At 50.4% G+C, this 22,007-nt stretch overlaps 1 protein-coding gene across 1 annotated transcript; it reads right to left on the reverse strand.

Annotated features, from left to right (window-relative positions):
- Nucleotides 1–1,476: 1,476 nt before the first annotated feature.
- On the reverse strand, nt 1,477–8,915 carry CCDC177 (coiled-coil domain containing 177). Its single transcript, XM_060620141.3, has 2 exons — nt 8,604–8,915; nt 1,477–7,656 (listed from the first exon to the last, which is right to left on the reverse strand). Exon 2 carries the CDS (start codon nt 7,626–7,628, stop codon nt 5,526–5,528), a length of 2,103 nt encoding a protein of 700 aa, XP_060476124.1. The 5' UTR covers nt 7,629–7,656; nt 8,604–8,915; the 3' UTR covers nt 1,477–5,525.
- Between the last annotated feature and the right edge of the window lie 13,092 nt (nt 8,916–22,007).

Raw genomic sequence — 22,007 nt, forward strand, 5'->3', positions numbered from 1 at the left:
CCCACCCCGACCCCAGGCTACAGCACATTACGGGGGAACAATTATCCCAGAGCCCCTTCCTTTGGATCATTTGGGGGATTGCCAAACAGCAAGGGATACAGACAACTGCAAAGGGCTACCATCAAAGCCTGGCGTCCACCAGAACGACCTGGCTGATGTGCAGTCTACCTCATTCCTTCCTTCTCTACCCTCCCAAGTTCAGAATAACAATATCCACGAATTGAGTGCTATTTCCCAGGGACTGTGCTGCTTTCCAAGCATCAACTCATTTTACAACTGCCTACCATGTGGGATCTATTGTCCTCCTTTTATAGATGGCAAGAGGGGCCCATGGAGTAGTAGGTAACAGCTGGAAAAAGTCAAGATACTTGCTTCTTTGCCAAACTCTTTGCCTTGAAGGTATGGTAGCCACATCTGTAGGAGTGTGTGTGTGTGTGTGTGTGTGTGTGTGTGTGTGTGCATACACACACTCAAACCCAGGAGCAGATATGGACCTACTGTCTTTCTGACAGTCCTGTGAAGTGTGCACATGTCTGACACAAAAACATGCCATCAATACTGTGCTAGTGGAGAGGAAGAAAGGCATGAACACTTCAAAATGGCAGGTAATTTAAAAATCACTTCACACTATGTTTGTGCTCATGTGGGACGTGACAGTATTTGATGAGTCAGGAAGTAACAACGATCACTACTGTTCCTCAAAAGGAAACCACCCTCCCCTTCTATACCCTAACATGTGATACTGACTACACTCCACCCTCTGTCCCAGCCCTGACTTAGGGGAAGCCAAAGCACCAGGGCCCAGTATGAAGGGGCATGTGAAGGGATGTACGGGGCTGGGAGGAGGTGCGTATACATAGAGCACCAGAGCTCCATGGAACAGAGTACATAGGTGAGCAGGCCAGGTGCCCTTCTACAGAGTCATGTAATTAAAGCACGTGATGGGTCGTAATCCTGCAGGTGCCGCACCAGACACCCGAAGCCAAGTGTACCACATATGAGACCTCAACATTTCTAGAACTGAGAGTTATCCGCTGGGTCCCTGAGAGTTATCCACTGGGTCCCTGAAAGCCGCGTCCCAGGTTCTGTCAAGAAATGCCAGGTTTCTTTATGCTCACCTGCCAAATGTTTCCCTGGGACGTGCAGAGTGGAGCTGCCGTTCAGGTCCACGTAGCAACCTGTGGGGAACCTCAATCACCCGGAAATCTTAAGAAATAGGATATTTGCTTCACTAAGCTTTCTCATCAATTTAGTATTGATCAGAAATCTTGTTGGAACATTGAAACTGGAAGCGCTTCTGGAAGGTTGAGTTTCTTGTCTTGAACGATGAAGCTGGTACCCTGTTTTAGTGATCTGGGACTCTGCATAGCCTGAGGCTCATTCTCTAGGTTGACGATAATGACCATTTTTTCAACGGTCACTATTTATTCTGTCTCTGTTAACATCGCAACAAACAACACCCTTGAAGGTATAGTCTCTCTTTTTACTGGAATTTAAAGCTGATTAAGTACATGACCTTATGCATTTGACCTGATTAATCAAGGCTCCTGATTAATCAAGGGAAAGAGAACAACAGTGACTGAATGATGATTGGTTGGCAGATGGTGTCTCCCTAGGAAACTGGAAGGCTTGAAGTTAGTGCTTCAAGGCAAGACCTGCCTGTGGATGGATATCAGGGTGGGAAGGAAGGTAAGCCCAATGGGTAAATATAGATGTCTGCTCAGGACAATGAAGCAAAAATGGTCCCCAAGGTCAATGACCAGACTTTGTCTTCCCAGTATCAAAAGAAGTGCCTGGCACACAGCAGATGTTCGATACAAATTCATCAAAAGTATGGAGGCCTGCCCACCCGATCTATTCTTCATAGATTTCCTTAGAACTGTGAAGTGTTGATTGATCTACCACCCACCGTCTATCCCTCTCTCCATCTAGTATTTATGTGCTTACTATACGTGAAGTGCTAAACCGTAAGCTATAGGGGATTTGACAGTAAACAATATACAGCCCCTGATACAAAGTCAGGCACCCCTTTGTTTCAATGGACTTTTTAAAGGAGAGGGAACGATAACTGGTGGACTTCATAGAGTGGCCTGAACATAAACCGCATTCTCATATGCCAGCCCTACTCCATACACTCTTCACCTTTGGCGAATCCTGGTTACTGCTCCCTTGAAGGTTCAGTCTGTGAGCTTCTGAAGGGAAACTTCCATCTTCCTGTCCAGATGTGAAGGCATTGGTCACTGCCTGAGCAGGACACTGGGCTAGCTTCACTGATGATTCCATCCAAAACAGTTTTGTCTTGCTTGCTTCCTTGGTAATGGACCAAACCAAAGTTTCTTCCAACCCTTCTCATCCCTCCTTACTCCACTTCACGTTCTCTCTTTTCAGAGCTGGAGGATGCTCCGAGAGGGCAAATGTGAAGGTCTGAGGCCACTTCAGGGCTGCAATCTTCCAGATGGTAGGAAAACGTCCAGCATGGCACTCTGAGGCGAATTCCGGGCACTTGTTAGGATGTTTACATCAAGAGAAGTAAGCCTTTCTTCACCTACCAGCCCCACTGCCCCACACTCCTCCAATCTTCCCTTGCTGTATTTGAGAAAAAAAGACACTTCTCTCTGGTGTCACTTCAAAGAGAAGAATATAAATAAAGGGCCCAACAAAGGATTCTGGAAATCACTCCTCCTCAAAGGGCAACAGGACCACTTATTCTAGAATACAGAGATGGATCTATATTCTACAGACAGAGTGGTCTGAAATTTGGAAGAACCATTCTTTACCATTACTAGGTTTGGCTTCTGTTTTTGATTTAATTTTATTTAGCTTTATGGATTTTTTTTTCAATCCAAAGGGTTTTTTTCTCCTTTACACAGTGTTTTTCTCTAAGTGCAAACCTCTAATTTGGTGACATTCAGACCTGGGCCTTTGCATCACATGCGACACTATGAGCTGCAATGTGCTTTTTTTTTTTTTTTTTCTTGAAGGACTCTTTATTTTCTTAAAGTTTTTATTTAAATTCCAGTTAGCTGTAATGGGGCTTTTGAGACCATTCTTTTCTGCCCCAGATCGCAACAGTACATTGTACTCTCTGGGCACGGTACAGTCAGAGGATCCTTTCTGTTTATGGCAATTGCACCTGCACTTCTAAAGTCATAGAACTGAGAGACCGCTTTGACTCTGATTCATCTTCACAGTGCTGAGGAGGGCCAAAGACACGACCCCCTCTCCACAGGTGGGGAAACCAAGGCACAGAGAGATGATCTACCCAAAGTCACTCAGTAAGTCGGAAAACAAACTGAACAAAGGGCGAGGTAAGATCGCCTGTGTACCTTTCAGTGTCTCATCCACAAAACCAGACTGTGTCCTTCTCGAGTGAATGTACATACTTGAGAAGAAAGGAGTTTTAGGTGGAACTTTCTATTAAGGTTTCAAAGGCTCTCTAGGAAATCAGGGGCCACAAGGTAAGAACCAGTAAGTATCCAGTTAACCCTTTAGTTAAATGCCCCTGACTCACAGACAATGCCAATTGTTATAGCTAGCTACTGATAACCTGGTTACCGACAAGAAAATTTGAGGGAAAAGTCCACCCCTTCCAGAAATAAACCTTGGCACAGCTCTCTTCCCGGTGTTACACCTGAAGTGTAACACGCAAATACTGCTCCCTTCTACACAATGCTTTCGTATCTGCTGGCATGCAGTTGGGGGTGGGGTGGGGTACAGACGGAGTGTGTGTATATGTGTGTGTGTAATATCAGACATTTTAGGGACAATTCTGTGCAGCAGAATATACATGAAATATGTCCAATATAGTAGTTCTCTACCCTGATTCTTGCTTTTGTTTGTTTTTGGTTTTTTGGTAACTTTTATTTCCTGGTCCCGATTTAATGAAAAAAGTAATGTTTTCTGTGATGAAGGCAAGAGTCAATGGGTAGATATGGCCGGCGGCTGATTTCGGCTTCATGGAAAGGAAGCACTCGAAGGGTTAAAGTAGCCTGAAGACAACTGAATGGGAATTTGTTAGACTTGCAAGTATTTTCCCCCAGAAGCTAAATGATCATCTGTCCTGACACGCCCGGCCTCCTCCAACACTAGGAATCCATATTCCCAGAAACCAGCTAGGCCAACAGCAGCCCTCCTGCCTCCCTACTCCAGGTCAAGAAAGGCACAAAGAAGACCAACAAATAATACTGAGGCGGTGCTTTGGATCCGGAAGACCTTGAGGTACCTGGAAAAGAGTACTGATGGCCCCATCTGGCCAATGGGAAAGGTGAGGCACGGAGAGACTGATTAAACACTTTAAGTCACAAGTGAGAGAGAACCAGGAACTTAAGGGGGGGGGGGGGGACATTCTCTTTTTCTTCTGTGGGGGAGGACGAGGGGGAAACATACCACCAACAATAGCAAACACAACTCTCAACAGCAAAGCGGCAGGATCCCAGCCACCCCAGGAGATCACCCTCTGAGCAGCTGTGAGGATTCCTCCACAGAGGAAATCCTAGCTCCAGACTCGCTGCGCCCACCCTCGGGGCTGCATCCAGGGCTGGAGATTGAGGCAGGATTGGCCTGGGCAGGCACATAAGGTAGCTCTGCTTCTTAAGGCATGGCTGCTGTCTTTCGAGGAATGGGCTCACATCCACGTTGGGAGGTGGGCGTCAGACCGCTGCCTCCCCTGAAACTACCCTGCAAGAAAGAATCATTTGGTGGAACACTGCTGCCTAGGGAACTCATCTCCCCCGGGGCTGGGGGCTTCCACTAAAGCCAAAACAGCGTCACCAAGCCAACCAACAACACATTTCTTGTGTCCCTTGGAAGAATAAGAAGAGAGAGAGAGAGAGAGAGAGAGAGAGAGAAAAGAAGACACAAATGAATCATAAATTTGCAGATGATTGTCTAACTAGAAAGCCGAGGGGAATCAACCAAAAAACTATCAGAACTAAGATCAGAGTTTGCTCAAGTGGCAGATTAAAAGTCAAGCATACAAAGAACCCATTGCTTTTGGGGTCACTTGGTGTGGCCTAACACGCTGGAAGAGCTGTGCTTTTCTGCGTGGCCTCCACGCTTTGTGCAACTTGCCAGATTTAAAAAGATGGAGGCGAGCCGAGGGGATGCCTCCTCCGCTGTCACCTCAGACACCAATGTGCGACAGGTGCCTGGGCTCACTGCTGCAGAAGGGGCGGTCACTCCCAGGGGGGCCCTCCCTGCAGGCCCGACCCAGCCTCTTTCTCCCCAACTCTTTTTCTATTCCAATCCCAAAGACACATGGGGAAGCTTGGCAAGGGTAGCTGCGGGAGCCACCAAGGGTGGATGTGGTCAAAGATTGTGCTCTGTCATTTCCAAACAAAGTCCGTTTTTAAAAAGGCGGTGGGGCTGTCAGGTCTCCTATCTGTCCTCTCAATGCCTCTCTGATCGGAAGCCTGGCGAGGCCACTGTGCTGAGCCCCGACGGGGGACTTCCACGGTCTGGTCATAAAGGCCAAAGGAGGCCGCCCAGGGCTGAGCAGTGGCAGGCTGGCCAGCCAGGGGTGGCGGTCATTTGCGGTCCAGGTTGGCGTGCAGCTGGGCTTCCCGCACCATGCGGTCAAAGGAGCGCGTGTTGGTTTCCTCGCGCACCTTCTCCCGCACGTGGAAGGAGGCCCGGGCTGTGGAGCGGGCGCTCTCCAGCGCGCTCCTCCGCTCCCGAGACAGCTGCTCGCTGCGCTCCAGCTTGCGCCCGATGGCCTGCAGTAGCTCCCGCCGGCGGCAGTCTTCGTCCCTCTCCACCTTCTCCTTATTGGCGCGCTGGGCCCGCTCCTTTTCCAACCGACTCTGGCCCACACGCCGCGCCTTCTGCTGCACCGCTTCCTCGGCCGCCTGTGCCGCGTGTTGCAGCCGCCGCTCTCCGGCCCGGGCCAGCGCCTCCAGGTGCGCCTGGTGCTCGCGCTCTTTGCGCTCAGCCGTCTCCTTGGCCCGCCGGCCCTGCAGCTCCTCCCGCCGGGCCCGCTCCCGCAGCTCGCGGGCGCGCTGCTCCACCAGCTGCTCGTAGTTCTCCTGCGCGCGGCCCAAGCTGGCCTCCAGCGAGCTCCGCAGGCCCTCTCGCTCCGCGCGCTCCTGCCGGACCCGGCCTTGCAGCAGCGCCTCGTGGCGCGCCCGCTCGGCCCGGCTCAGCTCCCGCTTCTCCCGCTGCAGCTGGCCCTCCTGCCGCTGCTTGGTGCGGGCCGCGCGCTGGGCGCGCTCCCGGCGGGCCTGTTCGGCCCGCTCGCGCCCTTCCTGCAGGCCCTCCTCCCGCTGCTTCAGGTTCTGTTCCTGCTGCAGCTTGCGCAGCCTATCCTCCCGGGCCGCGCGCTCCGCCCGCTCCCGCCGCAGCAGGCCCTGGCGCTCCGCCAGCTCCCGCCGCCGCTCCTCGCTGCGCTCGCACTGCCGCTGCCGTCGTCGCGCCGCCTCGAGCTCCTCGCGCCCCCGGCGGCCGCGCCGCTCCTCCACCTGCGCCGCCCAGGCCCGGCGGCCCTGCTCCAGCGCGCGCTGCTTCTCCCGCTCCTCGCGTTCCCGCCGCTGCTCGGCGCGCACGCGCTGCTGCTCCCATTGGCCGTGGGCCGCGGCGCGCTGCTCCAGCAGCAGGCGCTCCTCCTGGTGGCGCGCCAGCATCAGCGCCGCGATCTTGCGGTCGCGCTCCGGCACTCCCCGCAGGCCCCGCTCGGCGCGCACTTGGCGCACTATGCGCTCCACGTGCTGAGCCGTCTGCGGCGAGTGGCTCAGGTCGCCCAGGCTGAAGCTGCGGCCGGTGAGCGGCACCAGGGCCAGGGCAGATGGGCGGCCCAGAGGGTTGGGGGCGGAGGACGCGGAGCCCGCTGGGCAGCTGTTCCTGGCCGAGGCCCGCGGAGGCCAGCGCAGCTCCCGCAGGCTCTCCCCGCTGTAGGACGACGACGACGCGCCGGACTCGGAGCTGAGGGCGCCCTCGCGCCGGCGGGACAGCGAGTCTAGCGAGTGGCTCTTCCTACCTGCCCGCGAACCCGCGGGCGGAGGTTGCGTCCGAGCAGGGGACGGGCTGGAGGAGGCCTTGCGGGCGGCACGCGGCGCGGGCGAGGCCGGGAGGCTGGCGCTGCTGCAGCTGCTGCTGCTGCCGCCCGCGCTGGCGCCCGAGGCGGCGGCGGCCGCCTGGCCCAGTGGCGTGAAGAGGCGCCGTTTCTCCTCGCGCACGATGCGCTCGCGCTCGGCCCGGCACTGCTGCAGCTTGGCGCGTCGCTCCGCTTCGTAGGCCTCGTACAGGCCGGTGGCCACTCTCATGGAGCGGCCCGGGGCCTCCCGCACCAGGTCGGCCAGGGCCCTTGGCAGCAGCTCCACTGGCTTGACGGCGCAGCGAGCGCAGGCCTCCAGCGAGCGAGGGCTGGTCAGCACGTAGCGGCTGCCCTCGGCCTCCGGACAGTCGAAGTTGAAGAGGTCGAGATGCAGCAGTGGAGACTGCTCCCGCCGCCCGCCTTCTTCCGCTACGCTCGGGACTTCAGCCTTGCGGGGCGCCGCCGCGGAGGCCGAGGCCGAGGAGGCGGCGGGCTGCTGGGCGCCCTGGGCGTCAGGGGGCACCGACGCGGCAGCGCCGTCCCCTCCTGAACCTTCAGGCTCGGCTCCCTCCTTCTCCTCTTCCGGCACAGGGTCCACCATGGCTGAGCCCTGTCCTTTTGTGGAGTCTCTGCGGATGACAAGGTAGGGACACCGAGGAATACATGAGAGCGGTTCCGTCTGCCCCATTCATATACACCCCCTCCCAACTTAATCCGCTTTGGGATTAGGCTCAGAGGCCCCGGGGAACGTAAATCATAATACCGCTGTCCTGAAAACCCAGGCGGGGGGTGGGAGGGGGCGGGTACTGGTGCAAGGAGAAAAGCCTCAACCTCCGTCAGCCCCGGTGTGCAGGGCAGGGTCCTGGGGTCCGGCTCCCCAGGACATCTGGCCCGCTGGATGCATCTCCTTCCTGCTGCAAGTTAAAATGAAAAGATCGCGGTGCAGGCAGTGGCCGGCCAGGGAGGCAGTGGAGGATTCCCGGGAGGATTAGTGTATTTGTTTGTAGCTTAGGCGGGGACCGGGGACGCAGCTTTGCAGGAACAAAAAAAAAAAGAAGAGGCCTGTTCATCCTCAGAGCTCATTGCTGCGAGGACCCCATTTGCCTAGGGAAGAAGTTTATTTGGGATTAGGCCCAGAAGCCCTGTGATTTGTATGATAAATTTACATGAGATATACCATACGATTTCCCCCTGCCAAAGGAGACCCGGGTCCGGAGCTGATGGAAGGGCAAAGCGAAACGCCTCAATTACAAAAGGCCTCCCCGGGAGGGGTGTTCGATCCTGGCTCTGCCTTTTGGGCAGGGCTTGCTAGGAGCTGTGCCCGCCCCCACCCCCACCCCTCGCGGGTGTTTGCTGGGGATGGGGAAGGCGCCTGGGTCCTCTCAAATGCACCCGATGCTCTCCAAGTCTGAATGTGCTAAAGGCACCAATCCACCCCAGTCTAGGCTCGGACACCTGCCCCTGGATATCCTTCCGAGTCCCCCTACCGTATCTCAGTGAGGTGGGCTCCGGGGACTCTGCCTGCCCAGCCACGCCAGTGCCCGCTGCTCCCGGGTCTCCCGGCCGGTTCACTCACCACACGTTCCGGGCTCCGGCCCCGCGCGGAGGGCTTTTGTTCGCAGCTCGCCGCTCTCCCCTGCGCGTCTTCAATCCCCGCGCCGGCGGGGTCGGGTTACTAACGGCTGCAGCCGCGGTAGGAGCCCCAGCTGCCACCGCAGCCACCGCCAGCGTCTCTCCATGGGGCCCGCACACATCCCAGACGCTACCTACACGCGGGAGGGGGAGTGCGACAAGGCCTCCCTAAAATAACGCAGCGCTGCTCCCTTCCCTCACGCTGATTCTTTTAAAAAAGGAAGCCGGGTTCCATCGCTGCTGCATCCCTCGCTGCCTCTCCAACCGGGAAGGTACCGCAGGTCTGGCGACGCCCTCAGCGCCTCCTGGTGGACATTCAATGTTGGTTTGTTTGCTTAGAGGGCGAAGAGAAATTATATATACATATGAAATATGTTTTTATATATGAAATATAAATATATACATATGTAAAATATATGAAATATATTTTCTATATGAAATATAAATATATATGTATATTTGGTAGAGATGGATGTATATACATATATATACATATATATACATATATACATACACATATATACATACATATATATGTGTATATATATATATATTTGGGGGAATATATATTCCCCCAAATACATATTCCCAAATATATATTCATATCCCAAATATATATTCATCATCCCAAATATATACATATATATATATATATATACACACACATATACACACATATATATACATACACACACACACACACACACACACACACATATATATATATATATAGGTGAATACACACACACTTACTTGGAGCATATGTCCACTGAGAAACTAATCTTTAAGCACCTTCACTGGGTAGAATGAAGGAATAGCTTGGCTTGCTTCTCAAGGGAACCCTGAGAAACATATAAACTTGATAGTAACTAATTGAGTAGAAATATGGTTCCTAATCCAAATTATTAATGTTACTTTTTAAGAAAAACTAAGCACGCTCAGATTGTTTTGAGGCAAGCAGATGTGTGACCAGTGTTTAATGCAAATTTAGGGGACTTCCTGGTTCCAGATAATACACATTAGAACCAGTTAGCGCTGTTTAATGGGTGTTATTTTGAGACACCTCCTCCCCACCTTTTTTCCATTTGGAGTGGTTTTGGCCACAGGAAGCAGAAGGGAGGCCTGGAGGGAGCTTGCTGGGTGCGTGGGACATAACATTAGAGAGCATGGTAAACTATGTTGTCAATAATCTTGATGTTGTCAGATGGTAATGAGGAGCAAGTGAAGGATTGAAAGCAGAAAAATGACGTGGGTTGATTTATATTTTCAGAACGTAACTCTAGCAGCAATGGAGTGAGGGCTTTAGGGGAGGTCAACGGGAGGCCAGAAGCCCTGTTAGCTGTACCATCGCCCAAGGCAGGAAAGGTTGGGACTTGAGGGGGAACAGCAGCAGGACAAGTAGGTCTGGTTGAGCTGGGGGGTGTACAGATTCCTGAAATAGACAAAGAATGTTCAAAGATAGCTTGGCCCTGGGGGTGTGAGAAGCAGTGAAGGGTCAGGGATACTTCCTGGAGCAGTGAGGTAGCTGGGTGCACCCAGTGAGAGTACGGAGCCAGGAGGGAGGAGTAGGTGATGAGGAGAGCCTGGGAGAGAGGCGTTTCTTCTTGGACCACTTGCATGTAAGGTGGAGCTGCCCAGCAGGTGGCTGGGAAGTTGTGTCAGACGTCTCGACTGGAGCTAGAGTTTAGGACATCATCACCACATACGGTGTTCCTAAAACCAGCAGTGGGAGTGAGATCACCCAGCAAGGGCAGGAGGAGTGACAAGGGAGGCAGGCAGGGCATGATGAGGCTGCTAAAGGAACAGGAGTCCATGAAGGGGACCAGTCAGCACTAGCACGAAAGTCAAGGTCCTGTGAGGCTAACAACAGAGCACTACAGGAGGGGATACCCTAGTGTCGAGGCCACAGAGGTCTAGAAGGATTTCCCCTGGCATCAAACACCCACTGAAATTGGCAGTGACGGGGTTTTTGGTGACATCAACAAAAACAGCTTCAGTATCGTCCTGGGGGTCAATGCCAAACTGCAGGAGGTTGAGGTTCGGGGGAGGTGAGAAAGTATCACTGATTCTTTGACATTTGGATGAGAGCGTTTGGAGCTGTAAAGGGCTTGAGACCTCATCCCACTGACATGCGGACACGTTAGCCTGCCAGTTTCATAGATGCTGGACAAGCATGTCCTTGGTCAGAAACAAAGGACTTTGTTACTTCCGGCACAGCAGACAGCAGGAGGTCCGTGTTTTCGTTGCCTCCCCTGTGCCCAACTCCCTCGGAGCCATGGGGAGATGGGCCCAGATAGCTATTTTACATACAATGGGTTTGTGTCACAGGTGAATGACCCTACTAAATTTAGTAACTCTTCATCTTTTCAGGGCGGGGACTAGCAGACCTGCTCAACCTTTGCCCCAGAGGGAGGCAATATCTTGGTTATCTGGGACCGAGATCAAGTCTTCTCTCTGACCTGGAGGGAGACTCCTTCTCTCTCTGTCTTCCAGGGATGTGGGCTGTACACACATCCTTGGAAAATAGTCCAGAATAAAAGCCTGTACAAGATATGCAGAAATGCCATGGAGAATTGCTCTCAACAGAGAAAAGGAGCAATTGATCAGATTTGCTAGTAAGAGTTGGGGCTGGGATTCAGACCTGGCTCTGTCTGATTCTGAAGTGGATCTCATGCCTTGTAATGCATCTAGAAGTAAAGTAAAGGATCTATGGATTCAGATGAGTGGACTAGTTATAGTTAGTGGACTAGGGGACTACAGTGGGCTAGTAAATAGTTACTATTCATTTGGATAAATCTCATCTTACAGGTATGGTCAGAATCAATCAGGAAACATCTGTAGTATCTGTAAGTTTTAAAGGGGAAGCCCAACAAATGTCCCACCTTTGATTAAGGAATGATTCACCTACGGGAAAGGTCAGGGAAGGAGAGGGCATGGAAAGGGGTCCCTGAAATAGGACACTGATCTCTAGCCAGCCACTTGAGCAGAACTGACTTGGCAAACAGTGGGGGTACTACTGAGTTATCCTGGATCTCTCACCTCTCATCTTTAGGTGCCTTGGACATTTCAGGAGCTGGGTTTCAAACAAGTTAAGTACTGGCTTCCTTCAGGTTGGGAGTCCTAGCCTGCCAAACATCAAAGGTATTAAATCCAGTTTTATTATGGCAGCCAGTAAAGAAAGCAGCCCAGTTTGGGAACATGCATCTGCCCCTTGTGAGTGAGGTTGCGGACATGGTGATGAGGAAGGTGACTCTTAAAGAGTCATACAGACTACTCGTTCAAACGCCCGCTAACCAGGCTGTATGATTTCAGGCAAGCTTCTTAGCTCCTCTGAGCCTCAGCTTCCTCAAAAGAGGAGCCACAATATGGACTGTTATTTTGCGTTGCACAGGCCTTTAGAGATGATAATTTACTAAGTACCTTGTTAGATCCCTTAATAGAACGGCTCACTGGCAGCCTGGGAGCTATAACAAATTACCATGAACATAAACAACAAACATTCTCACAGTTCTGGAGGCTGGGACGTCCAAGATCAAGGTGTGGTGTTTGGTGAGGGCCCCACTTCCTGGTTTGCAGATAGCCAGCCTCTAGTAGCCTCACCTGGCGGAGAGCAGAGAGAGAGCAAGTTCTGTCCTGTCTTTTCTTATAAGGACACAAAGCCCATCAGGAGGGCTCCAACCCCATGACCTAGTTACCTCCATCTCCAAACACCATCACACTGGGGGTTAGGATTTCAACATTTGAATTTGGGGGAGACACAACCATTCAGTCCATAACACTCACTTAATTTGGACCAAAAGACCCTCCGACAATGTAGACACTATTGTCTCCATTTAAGTTCATTTTTCTCAGTCCTCACCACCTACCTCAGCTCCGTGCACTTGTATTTCTTCCCTCTTCTCAATATAATCCTATTCATAGAATGGAGATTATTCCATCTAAAGCTCTAAATCAAGAGTTGGTAAACTATGATCTGTGGGCCAAATCTACTCACAGACTGTTTTTGTAAATAAAATTTTATTGAAACACAGCTATGTTTATTTGTTTGCATGTTGTCTGTACTACCTTTTGGCAACAGTATCAGAATTGAGTAGTTTTGAAAGAGACTGTATGTACGACTCACAAAGTTTAAAATGTTTGCTGTCGGGCTCTTCGAAGAACAAGTTTGCCAGTCCCTGTTCTAATGACTGATGATAGCTTTTTGCCCAGCTATCAGTTTATTGACTTGCACCTCCAAATTCACTCTTCCTGCTCTGGGAGAGTGGACTGTGTGCATTTTCTACTTGACAGTAAGCACAATGCTAAGGTTAGCCAGTAGAGGGAGCCAGAGGGACGTTGCAGGAGAAAGGGGCTTCTCTTCCTGGTTCCTTTGTGCTGTGATTTCTGCTTTTTCTTGTTCCTGCTGCCTGATGAGTGGTGTGGGTGTGGGGGAACATCCTGTGACACTTTGCTCCAGCTGTGTCCCCAGAGCCGTCAGTGACTCACAGCCCCGGCCCAGGTCTGGTGAGCACCTGCCTGGGCCTTCCTGAGGCAGACACCACAGATGCTAAACTGCATGCCCCATAGTGGTTCTCTGACTCCCTTTCTCCAGTCTAGTCCACCTCTAAAGATGATTTCCTGTTTGCCTGTGGAGCAGCCCTGCCCCAGACCAACTTCTCTGCCATCCAGGGGGCTGCAATCACACCTTTCCCAATAAGCTCTGAATCCCAACCCCGAGTGGGGGGGGGGGGGGTCCCTTCCAAGTTGTCCCTTCTGAGTACTCTCCCTCAGCCTTAGGGAACCCTTGAGAGTTCTCTGTATATCTATATTTATTCTCCTTTTATAGCTTAATGCCTCCTTATATGAGCTTCCTCTGTAGATTACTGTGTGGTTTCTGCCTCCTGACTAGATCAGTGTAATGCACAGTGCAAAATGTAACCCATTCCCAGTTCGTGGGACTAAGGCCGTCAGAAGAAATTCAGGACACAAACTAGCATGTAAAAGGTAATATTAGTTAAAAATAAAATGTTTAGGGGCACTTGGGCGGCTCAGTCGGTTAAGCATTCAACTTGTGGTTTCGGCTCAAGTCATAATCTCACAGTTCATGAGTTTGAGCCCTGCTTGGGATTCACTCTCTTTCTCTCTCTGCCCCTCCCTGGCTTGCTCTCTCTCTCTCTCTCTCTCTCTGTCTCTCTCTCAAAATAAATAAATGAGAAGAAATTGTTTATTTCATATTTTGTTGGAGTAATATGTGTTTGTGACAGTAGGAAAAGAGAAAATACAGGAAGGGAAAAAACTGTAGGAAAAGAATCACTCAAAGACTACCAGCTTGGTTACAACTTGGTGTGTAGGCAGTGGGGACTTGTAAAGCTGCAGGAGGACACGTTCCTGTCTGTTTTCGCTCACAACTGCTTAGGGCCTGGCCCATAGTAGGTCCTCCTGCTGAATGGGTCAACAAGAGTGCGTGAACGCGTCTAATTGGTGTTACTTTGCTCACCATATATACAAGGAAAGTGGCCTTTGTCAAAGTATTTTTGAGCTGTTAAGCCACTTTGATGACTTTTTGGGAGTTCGGTATGATAAGCAGGTGGCGCTCATAGGGACAGGAGAGACCAAACTGCCCTAGACCACGGAGGTGCCTCAGCAAGGGAATCTAGGAGTCTTACAGTTCATCTGATGGGGTTTTCTCTCACTTTAAGAAGGGCCACACCTTGGGGCGCCTGGGTGGCGCAGTCGGTTAAGCGTCAGACTTCAGCCAGGTCACGATCTCGCGGTCCGTGAGTTCGAGCCCCGCGTCAGGCTCTGGGCTGACAGCTCGGAGCCTGGAGCCTCTTTCCGATTCTGTGTCTCCTTCTCTCTCTGCCCCTCCCCCGTTCATGCTCTGTCTCTCTCTGTCCCAAAAAAAAAAAAAAAAAAAAACGTTGAAAAAGAAGGGCCACACCTCATTCCATCCACCGCCCTCCCCTGCCATGACATTGGAGAAGTGTCCTTGTTCCTGAGTTTGACCATGCACTGGGGGGGGGGGAGGGAGGTTCTGCCCCATGGCTGTTTTGTCTGTGAACAAAATGGATCTGCTCAAAAGAGCGGGCTGTTCTTCAGGAGCTGGCCTTGTTTCCAGCCCCTCTGCCTCTCTCACTGGGTTGTCTGTCTCTGGCATGAAGCCGCCTGCGTGATCAGCACTTTAGGGGCCTTCCTTTTTTTTTTTTTTTTAAGATTTATTTTTGAGAGAGAGAGAGTCAGAGCGTGAGTTGGGGAGGGGCAGAGAGAGAGAGGGAGACACAGAGTCCAAAGCAGGCTCTAGGCTCTGAGCTGACAGCACAGAGCCTCGACAGGGCTGGAACTCACAAACCTAGAGGTCATGACCTGAGCCGAAGTCAGACCCTTAACTGACTGAGCAGCCCAGGAGCCCCAGGGCCCTTCCATTTTGAAAGTGGCTACTCTGAAGTTACAGCTTCTGTTCCCCACAGGCCACTTCCCCCACTGTCTGCGACACACACGCACACACACTCTTACTAATTCCTTTTTTATGTAATGGACAGTCCTAACTTCAAATGTTGTGCACCGTTACTCTCATAATGTCTTAAACCAGTCTTTCTGATGTTTATACTTGGAGATTCAGAGATGAATCATATTCCATTACTGGAGATTGTGGCCCCTGTTTGCCTGTTCGTCTTGGGAATCAGGAATCTGCCATCAGGCTCTATTTTACCCATCCAGATGTGTCCATCAATCACACAAGAACAACAACAACAAGAGCAATGAAAACTTGCTATTAAAAAGCACCAAGCTTGGCCAGGAAGCCTGGGGGTTACCGAGAAGGTTGAGACTGACCCTCCCCCTTGAGTGCCAGTTGAAGTAACAATACCCAAATATTCAAGAAGTTCAATGATAATAGGGTTCAATCAGTTACAAGAGTTGGTAAACAACTAAAAGAGTAACCACAAGGCAGAATGTCATTAATGCATTGCTAACTAGCGCATGACTAATTACCATACAGTGTTAGGTAAGTTCTTCAACCTCTCTGAGTCTGATTTCCTTTCTGGATTGTATTTGTTTGCTAAGGCTGCTGTAACAATCTCACACACCGGGTGCTTCAACAATGGAAATTTGTTGTCTCACAGTCTGGAAGTGCAAGATCAAGTTGTGAGAAGGGTTGCTTCATTCTGACATCTCTCTCTTTGGGACATCTTTCTTTGGCCTAATCTCTTCTTATAAGGACACGAGCCCACCAGGATGACCCCACTTAACCTCTTTATAGGCCCCCATCCCCAGTCGCATTTGAGGTACACGGGGGTTTAGGACAGCAACATTGAGTTTTGAGGGGACACAATGCAGCCCATAATACTGATAAAATGGAAATAATGGTTCCTGGCTATCTGCAGTCATTCAGATTTTGATCGAGTGCCTATTGTTTGCTAAGTCCTGAGATCACTCTCGTGGGGCCCTATTATTAAGAGAAAAGGGGAGATGGTTATAGATCAGTCCCAGCAGTGCTGGGAAGGAGGACTGTTGGGAGTTCATCGAGTCAGGCACAAGACTGCCACGGCCTGAAAGAGGGCAGCCGCGGTGAGGACAGAGGACAGAGGGAATAGAAAAATGTTAAAAGATATTTACTATTGCACGATTAGGTGTGACTCAAAATTCTTAGGTTTCTGGCTTGGACAACTGGATGTGGGGGGAGGGTTGTGGCATTTGCTGAGTTGGAAAATAGAGTAAGAGGAAGAAGTTTTGGCAAAGATGATGAGTTACACTTTAGACCTGTTATTTATTTATTTATTTATTTATTTATCATCATGGTAAGTACACTCTTTAATCCCCATCCCCTATTTCCCCCATCCCCCACCCACCTCCCCTCTGGTAACCATTAGTTCTCTATAGTTAAGAGTCTGTTTCTTGGTTTGCCTCCCTCTTTCTTTTTTTCTTTCCCTTTGCGCATTTGTTTTGTTTCTTAAATTCCACATATGAGTGCAGTCATATAGTATTTGTCTTTCTCTGCCTGACTTATTTCGCTTAGCATAATACTCTCTAGCTCCATCCGAGTCATTGGAAATGGCAAGATTTCCTTCTTTTTTATGGCTGAGTAATATTCCATTGTGTGTATATACCACATCTTTATCCCTTCTTCAGTCACCGGACACTTGGGCTGTTTCCATAATTTGGCCACTATAAATAATGCTGCTCTGAACATCTGATAATGTATCTTTTTGAAAAAAATTTTTTTTATGTTTTTATTTATTTATTTTTGAGAGAGACAGAGACAGCACCAGCAAGGGAGGGACAGAGAGAGAGAAAGAGGGAGAGAGAGAACACCAAGCAGGCTCCACACCGTCAGCACAGAGCCTGATGCCAGGCTCCAGCTCCCGAAACCATGAGATCATGATCTGAGCTGAGACCAAGAGTCAGAGGCTTAGCCGACTGAGCCACCCAGGCACCCCACCCCGTGTGTATCCTTTTGAATTAGTATTTTTGTATTCTTTGGATAAATACGCGGTAGTGTGATTATTGGATTGTAGGGTAGTTCGATTTTGAGGACCCTCCATGCTGTTTTCCACAGTGGCCGCACCAGTTTGCATTCCTGCCAATAGCATATGACAGTTCCCTTTTCCCCACGCCCTCGTTCAAGCCCCACATTGGGTGCGGGGCTTACTTAAAGATAAAAAAAAATTTTTTTTTAATAAGGTTTTTGCTGAGACTTAAAGGAGATGAATATGTTCAGCACATAGCACAATATGCCCATGTACCTGGTGCAGAGTAAGCCTCAACAAACAGGCCATCAATAGTTAGTAGTAGTTTGGATGAAATGAGCAAATCCAAGCTTTCTTTTGGTTGATTTCCCTTGCACGTGTAGAATGTGTCTCTAACTTGGCCTTCAGTTCCTCTGCTCCATTTGGAAACCTTGCCCTCTACTTATTTTGCCTTTTGTTTCTGGGGATCGGAGGATTTGCCTGTTGCTCTGAGAGAGCTGAGTAGCAGGCGGGATTGTTTTGGGTTGCCCAAGGCAAATTTCCAGAGGGGCCTCGAGGCTCACTTCACCTTTTGACCTCCAGGTGGCGCCACGCCGCCGCTTATCTCTTGGCTCTGGCGCCAATCTTCTAAAGTGAGAAACCGGGCCTGAAAACACCAAAGGTAATCCCTAAAACCCAGAGAGGTGCTGAGTGCACCTGAGAGACAATTTCACAAGGCAACTTTGAAGACAATATCTTCTTCATTTTTGGCCTTGGACTTGACTTGTACCCACCATTCCCTAAGGAGGCCCTGCTGTTTGATGCTTCTGTGTCTCTGCACGTACTGTTTGCAGTACTTGATCCATGCTACTCTGTGTCACCAACTCCCTCTTGCCTCACAGAACTCGGCTCAAATGTCGCCTCCTCAGTGGAGCCTTCCCTGATTAGATCTCCATTCTGGGTCGTGCTTTTACCACACCCTGAGCATTGCATTTGGATGGCATCCCAATGTATATTTTTAGACATTTTGTTATAGAGAACTTCAAATACCAAAAAATAGGGGGAGCCTGGGTGGCTCAGTCGGCTAAGCGTGTGACTTCATCAAAGGTCATGGTCTCACCGTTCGTGGGTTCTGGCCCCGTGTCGCGCTCTGTGCTGGCAGCTCGGAGCCTGGAACCAGCTTCGGATTCTGTCTCTCTCCCTCTCTGCTCCTCCCCTGCTCGTGCTCTGTCTCTCTCTCTCTCAAAAATAAATAAACATTTAAACAAAATGGAATTAAGTGACCTAATAGCATCAGTCTTGCCGAACTGTAATTTCTGAATTTCTTACATGGTTCGTGCATTAGACAGTGGCCTCTGGGGGCAGAGGAACTGTATTTTATGGCATGTGTCCCCAGCCCCTGTGCCTGACATAAATACTTAATAAAGATTTGAGGAATAAGTGGAAGCACGTACACGTGGTCCTGTTTCCCTACTCCACTGTTCCCCGTTTTTATCTTTTTTGGGAGTCTCTTCCCATCCTGCCTTTGGTCTTTGAGGCAAGCAGAGAGGCAGCTGTGGGCTGCCACATACACATGTGACCACATTTCAACTCTGTCTTTTTTTGTGAACATGACAAAGTGGTTAATGTTTCTGAGCCTCAGTTACATTATTTGTAAAAAAAAAAAAAAAAAAAAAAAAAAAGAAAAGAAAAGAAAGAAAAAGGAAGGAAGGAATTATGCCTGCTTTGCAACACTCTTATGAGAATCAGATAAGATACCCCCTTGCTTGGCACATAGTAGGTATGCAGTAAATGCTACTTTCCTTTCCTGTGGGTTTTATGTTGGTTCCAAGGAAATGACTTCATCCTTGGGGGAGAATGGCTGTTATTCATCACGCAGCTGGAACAATGACAACATGTATCTTCGGGAAACACCGGCTTCCCCTGCCTGGCATAGGAAGTGAAATGTCAGCCCCCTATGTGTCCACGCCCACTGTATCTGACAAGGGAAGCCAGACTGGCCAAGCCAAAACGAGAAGGGGCCGCAGGGTCTCTGCACTGCACCCTCACCATTCGACTTGTCTTTTCTTCCTCCTTTATTCATTCAGCAGACGCTCCATGGTCTTGAGTGCCTTCTGTGCGCAGACCCAGGGCTAGGTGCTAGGGCTGTGGTGAACAGACGGACTTGGCCGTGCCCTCACGGAACCTGAGCTGTCTGTGGGTGGGGTGGAGGTAGAGACAGGTGCACCTTGCAACAAGGGATAAGGGCAAGGAATAAGCAGTGTGGGCTATGATAGGGAATGACAAGGGGATCTCACCTAGTCTGGGGAATAAGAGGGCCCCCTTGGGGAAGTGACAGTAAAGCCAAAATATTAAGAACAAATGGGAGGGGCGCCTGGGTGGCTCAGTGGGTTAAGCGTTGGACTTCAGCTCAGGTCTTGATCTCAAGGTTTCTGAGTTCGAGCCCCGCATCCTGCTGTCAGAGAGGAGCCCACTTCGGATCCTCTGTCCCCCTCTCTCTCCACCCCTCCGCCACTCATTCTCTCTCACTCTCTATTTCTCTCTCTCTCTCTCTCAATAAATAAATAAACTTAAAAAAAACAGGAGTTAGCCAGGCCAAGCATGTGGGGAGAAGAGAACCCCTCCCTCCTCCCACCTTGGGTCGTCCTCTTTCCCTGCAGTGCCCTGCGTGTACATGCAACCCAGAGCTCTACCTGGGCCCCCCTCCCAAGCCTCCTGGGCTAGAGTCTCCTTCTCACCGAGTAAGTCACTCTAAGATGGTAGCTGAGAAATGTGTTTTCTTCAAGGAGCACTTGCCTTCTGCTCAAGGATGCTTACAGAGGAACCATCTTTAAAGAACAAATTCCAAATACTGAGACTCTCAGGCACTTTCTGGCCAGTTTTGGGGAATCCAAGTGGCTGTAGGCTCTCTCCTGAGTACAAGCTTCTGCCTCACGGAGCGATCTTTCTTCTTTCTCTGTGTCACTCCTCCCCTTAGCCTCTCTGCATCAGAGCAACCTGGCAATATCCAGAGCCCACGCTTCCTGACCGGGCACAGCTCGAAGCCAGGGCCGGGGGGTGGGGGGGTGCAGCTCAGGGGATCTGGGAGGGCACGCAGGTGTTCTGTTGCCTGGCAACAGAACCCAGCCCCCAGGGCAGAAAGTGAACTTGACGCAGCCCAGGGTGAGGTCAGCCCACAGATAGTCTGTGGACCTCAAAAGGAAATGAAAGTTCACCAAGAATGGAGCCAGTCTGTTTTCATTTCCTTTTCTTGACTGAGCTGGCAGATGAGGGCAACACTGGCAAACAAAGGTGAGATCCTGGATGCCCTCTGTGGAAGGGGTGGAGAAGCCTGTTCCTAGTCAGACTATAGCCATATGCTGTCCCAAATGCTGTGCTGTTTGGGGGTTTTATGCACAGCTTGGATGTAGACAATGCTATCAAAGTGACACTAATCTGGGCAGAAAGACAATACAAATAGTTGTTGCTAAGATTCATATGCCAGGCACTTTTCACTTTGCCACATACTTTTTGCTTTTTAGTGAATGCTCCTGGTGACCCTAAGATGTGGGGATTAGCCAGTTGACAGTAGACACATGAACAGATTTAGAGGAATTAAAATGCCCAAGGTCACACAGCTGGCGTGTGGTGGGATGGGCTTGGAAAGCCATCGAAAGCCCTTCTCCAGTACTGAGAGACTCTAGTCATTCATTCATTCATTCACCCATTCAGTAGAAATTTCCTGAGCTCCTTCCACGTGCCAGGCAGTGTTTGAGGTAAGGCGGACCAAATCCTGCTCTTGTGGAGGTAAATCCCAGTGAGGAGAATGGGAATAAGGAAGGAAAATTAAAAAGATAATTTCACAGAAGTGCCATGCAAAATAAAGTGGGGTAACAGAGCCGTGTAGACTGAACAGTCAGGGAAGATGTCCCTGAAGAAGCGACATCTGGGTCAAAAGGAGCGGCGGTGGGAATGTTCTGAGGGAAGGCAGGGGAATGGCTTTGGCACCTTTGAGAAACAGAGTACTGGACTTTAATGGTTTCTAAGGGAACTGTGACTCTAGACTGACTTTCTTTTTACATGTTTATTTTGAGAGGGGGAGGGGCAGAGAGAGAGAAAGAGAGAATCCCGACTCAGGGCTCGACCCCCACGAACCCATGAGATACTGACCTGAGCTGAAATCAAGAGTCAGAGCTCAACCGACTGAGCCTCCCAGGTGCCCCTAGACTGATTTTCAAGATCTTGATTGGGATAAATGTCCTGTACTTGGGCTCAGGGCAACTGCCTAAACACAGGACATGGTGGATTGGCCTGCACCAGCCTGGCTGACGGGCACTTCAGCTTCTGTGATCTGGCAGGGTTACCGTAGTCCAGAGTTACTCTGATAAAAGTAGGGTCCAGGGTGGAGTAGGGCATTGACCCTCTCCCTGGAGCCTCCACCTGGAGACTTGAGCATACTCTGGGCACTGACTTTCACTTTCTTTTAAATTTATTTATTTATTTTGAGAGAGAGAGAGGGCACAAGTCGGGGAAGAACAGGGAGAGGAGAGAGAGAATCCTAAGCAGGCTCCACGCTGTCAGTGGACAGCCTGATGCAGGGCTTGAACTCACAAACCACAAGCTCATGACCTGAGCTGAAATCAAGAGGCGGACGCTTGGGGCGCCTGGGTGGCTCAGTCGGTTGAGTGTCTGACTTCGGCTCAGGTCACGATCTCACTGTTCGTGGGTTTGAGCCCTGCCTCGGGCTCTGGGCTGACCGTTCAGAGCCTGGAGCCTGCTTCTGTGTCTCCCTCTCTCTCTGCCCCTCCCCCACTCATGCTCTGTCTCTCTCTGCCTCTCGAAAATAAAGAAACGTAAAAAAAAAAAAAAAGAGGCGGACGCTTAACGGACTGAGCGGCCCAGGCGCCCCAAATCCAGGCATTTTAAGGTTACTTGATGCGTATCAA

This window comes from Panthera onca, chromosome B3 (genome assembly GCF_046562875.1).
Source record: "Panthera onca isolate mPanOnc1 chromosome B3, mPanOnc1 haplotype 2, whole genome shotgun sequence".
NCBI classification, from domain to species: Eukaryota; Metazoa; Chordata; class Mammalia; order Carnivora; family Felidae; genus Panthera; species Panthera onca.

What these genes read in the sequence shown, in the direction of transcription:
- CCDC177 (XM_060620141.3), bottom strand. Translation starts at nt 7,628, where the DNA reads ATGGTGGACCCTGTGCCGGAAGAGGAGAAGGAGGGAGCCGAGCCTGAA.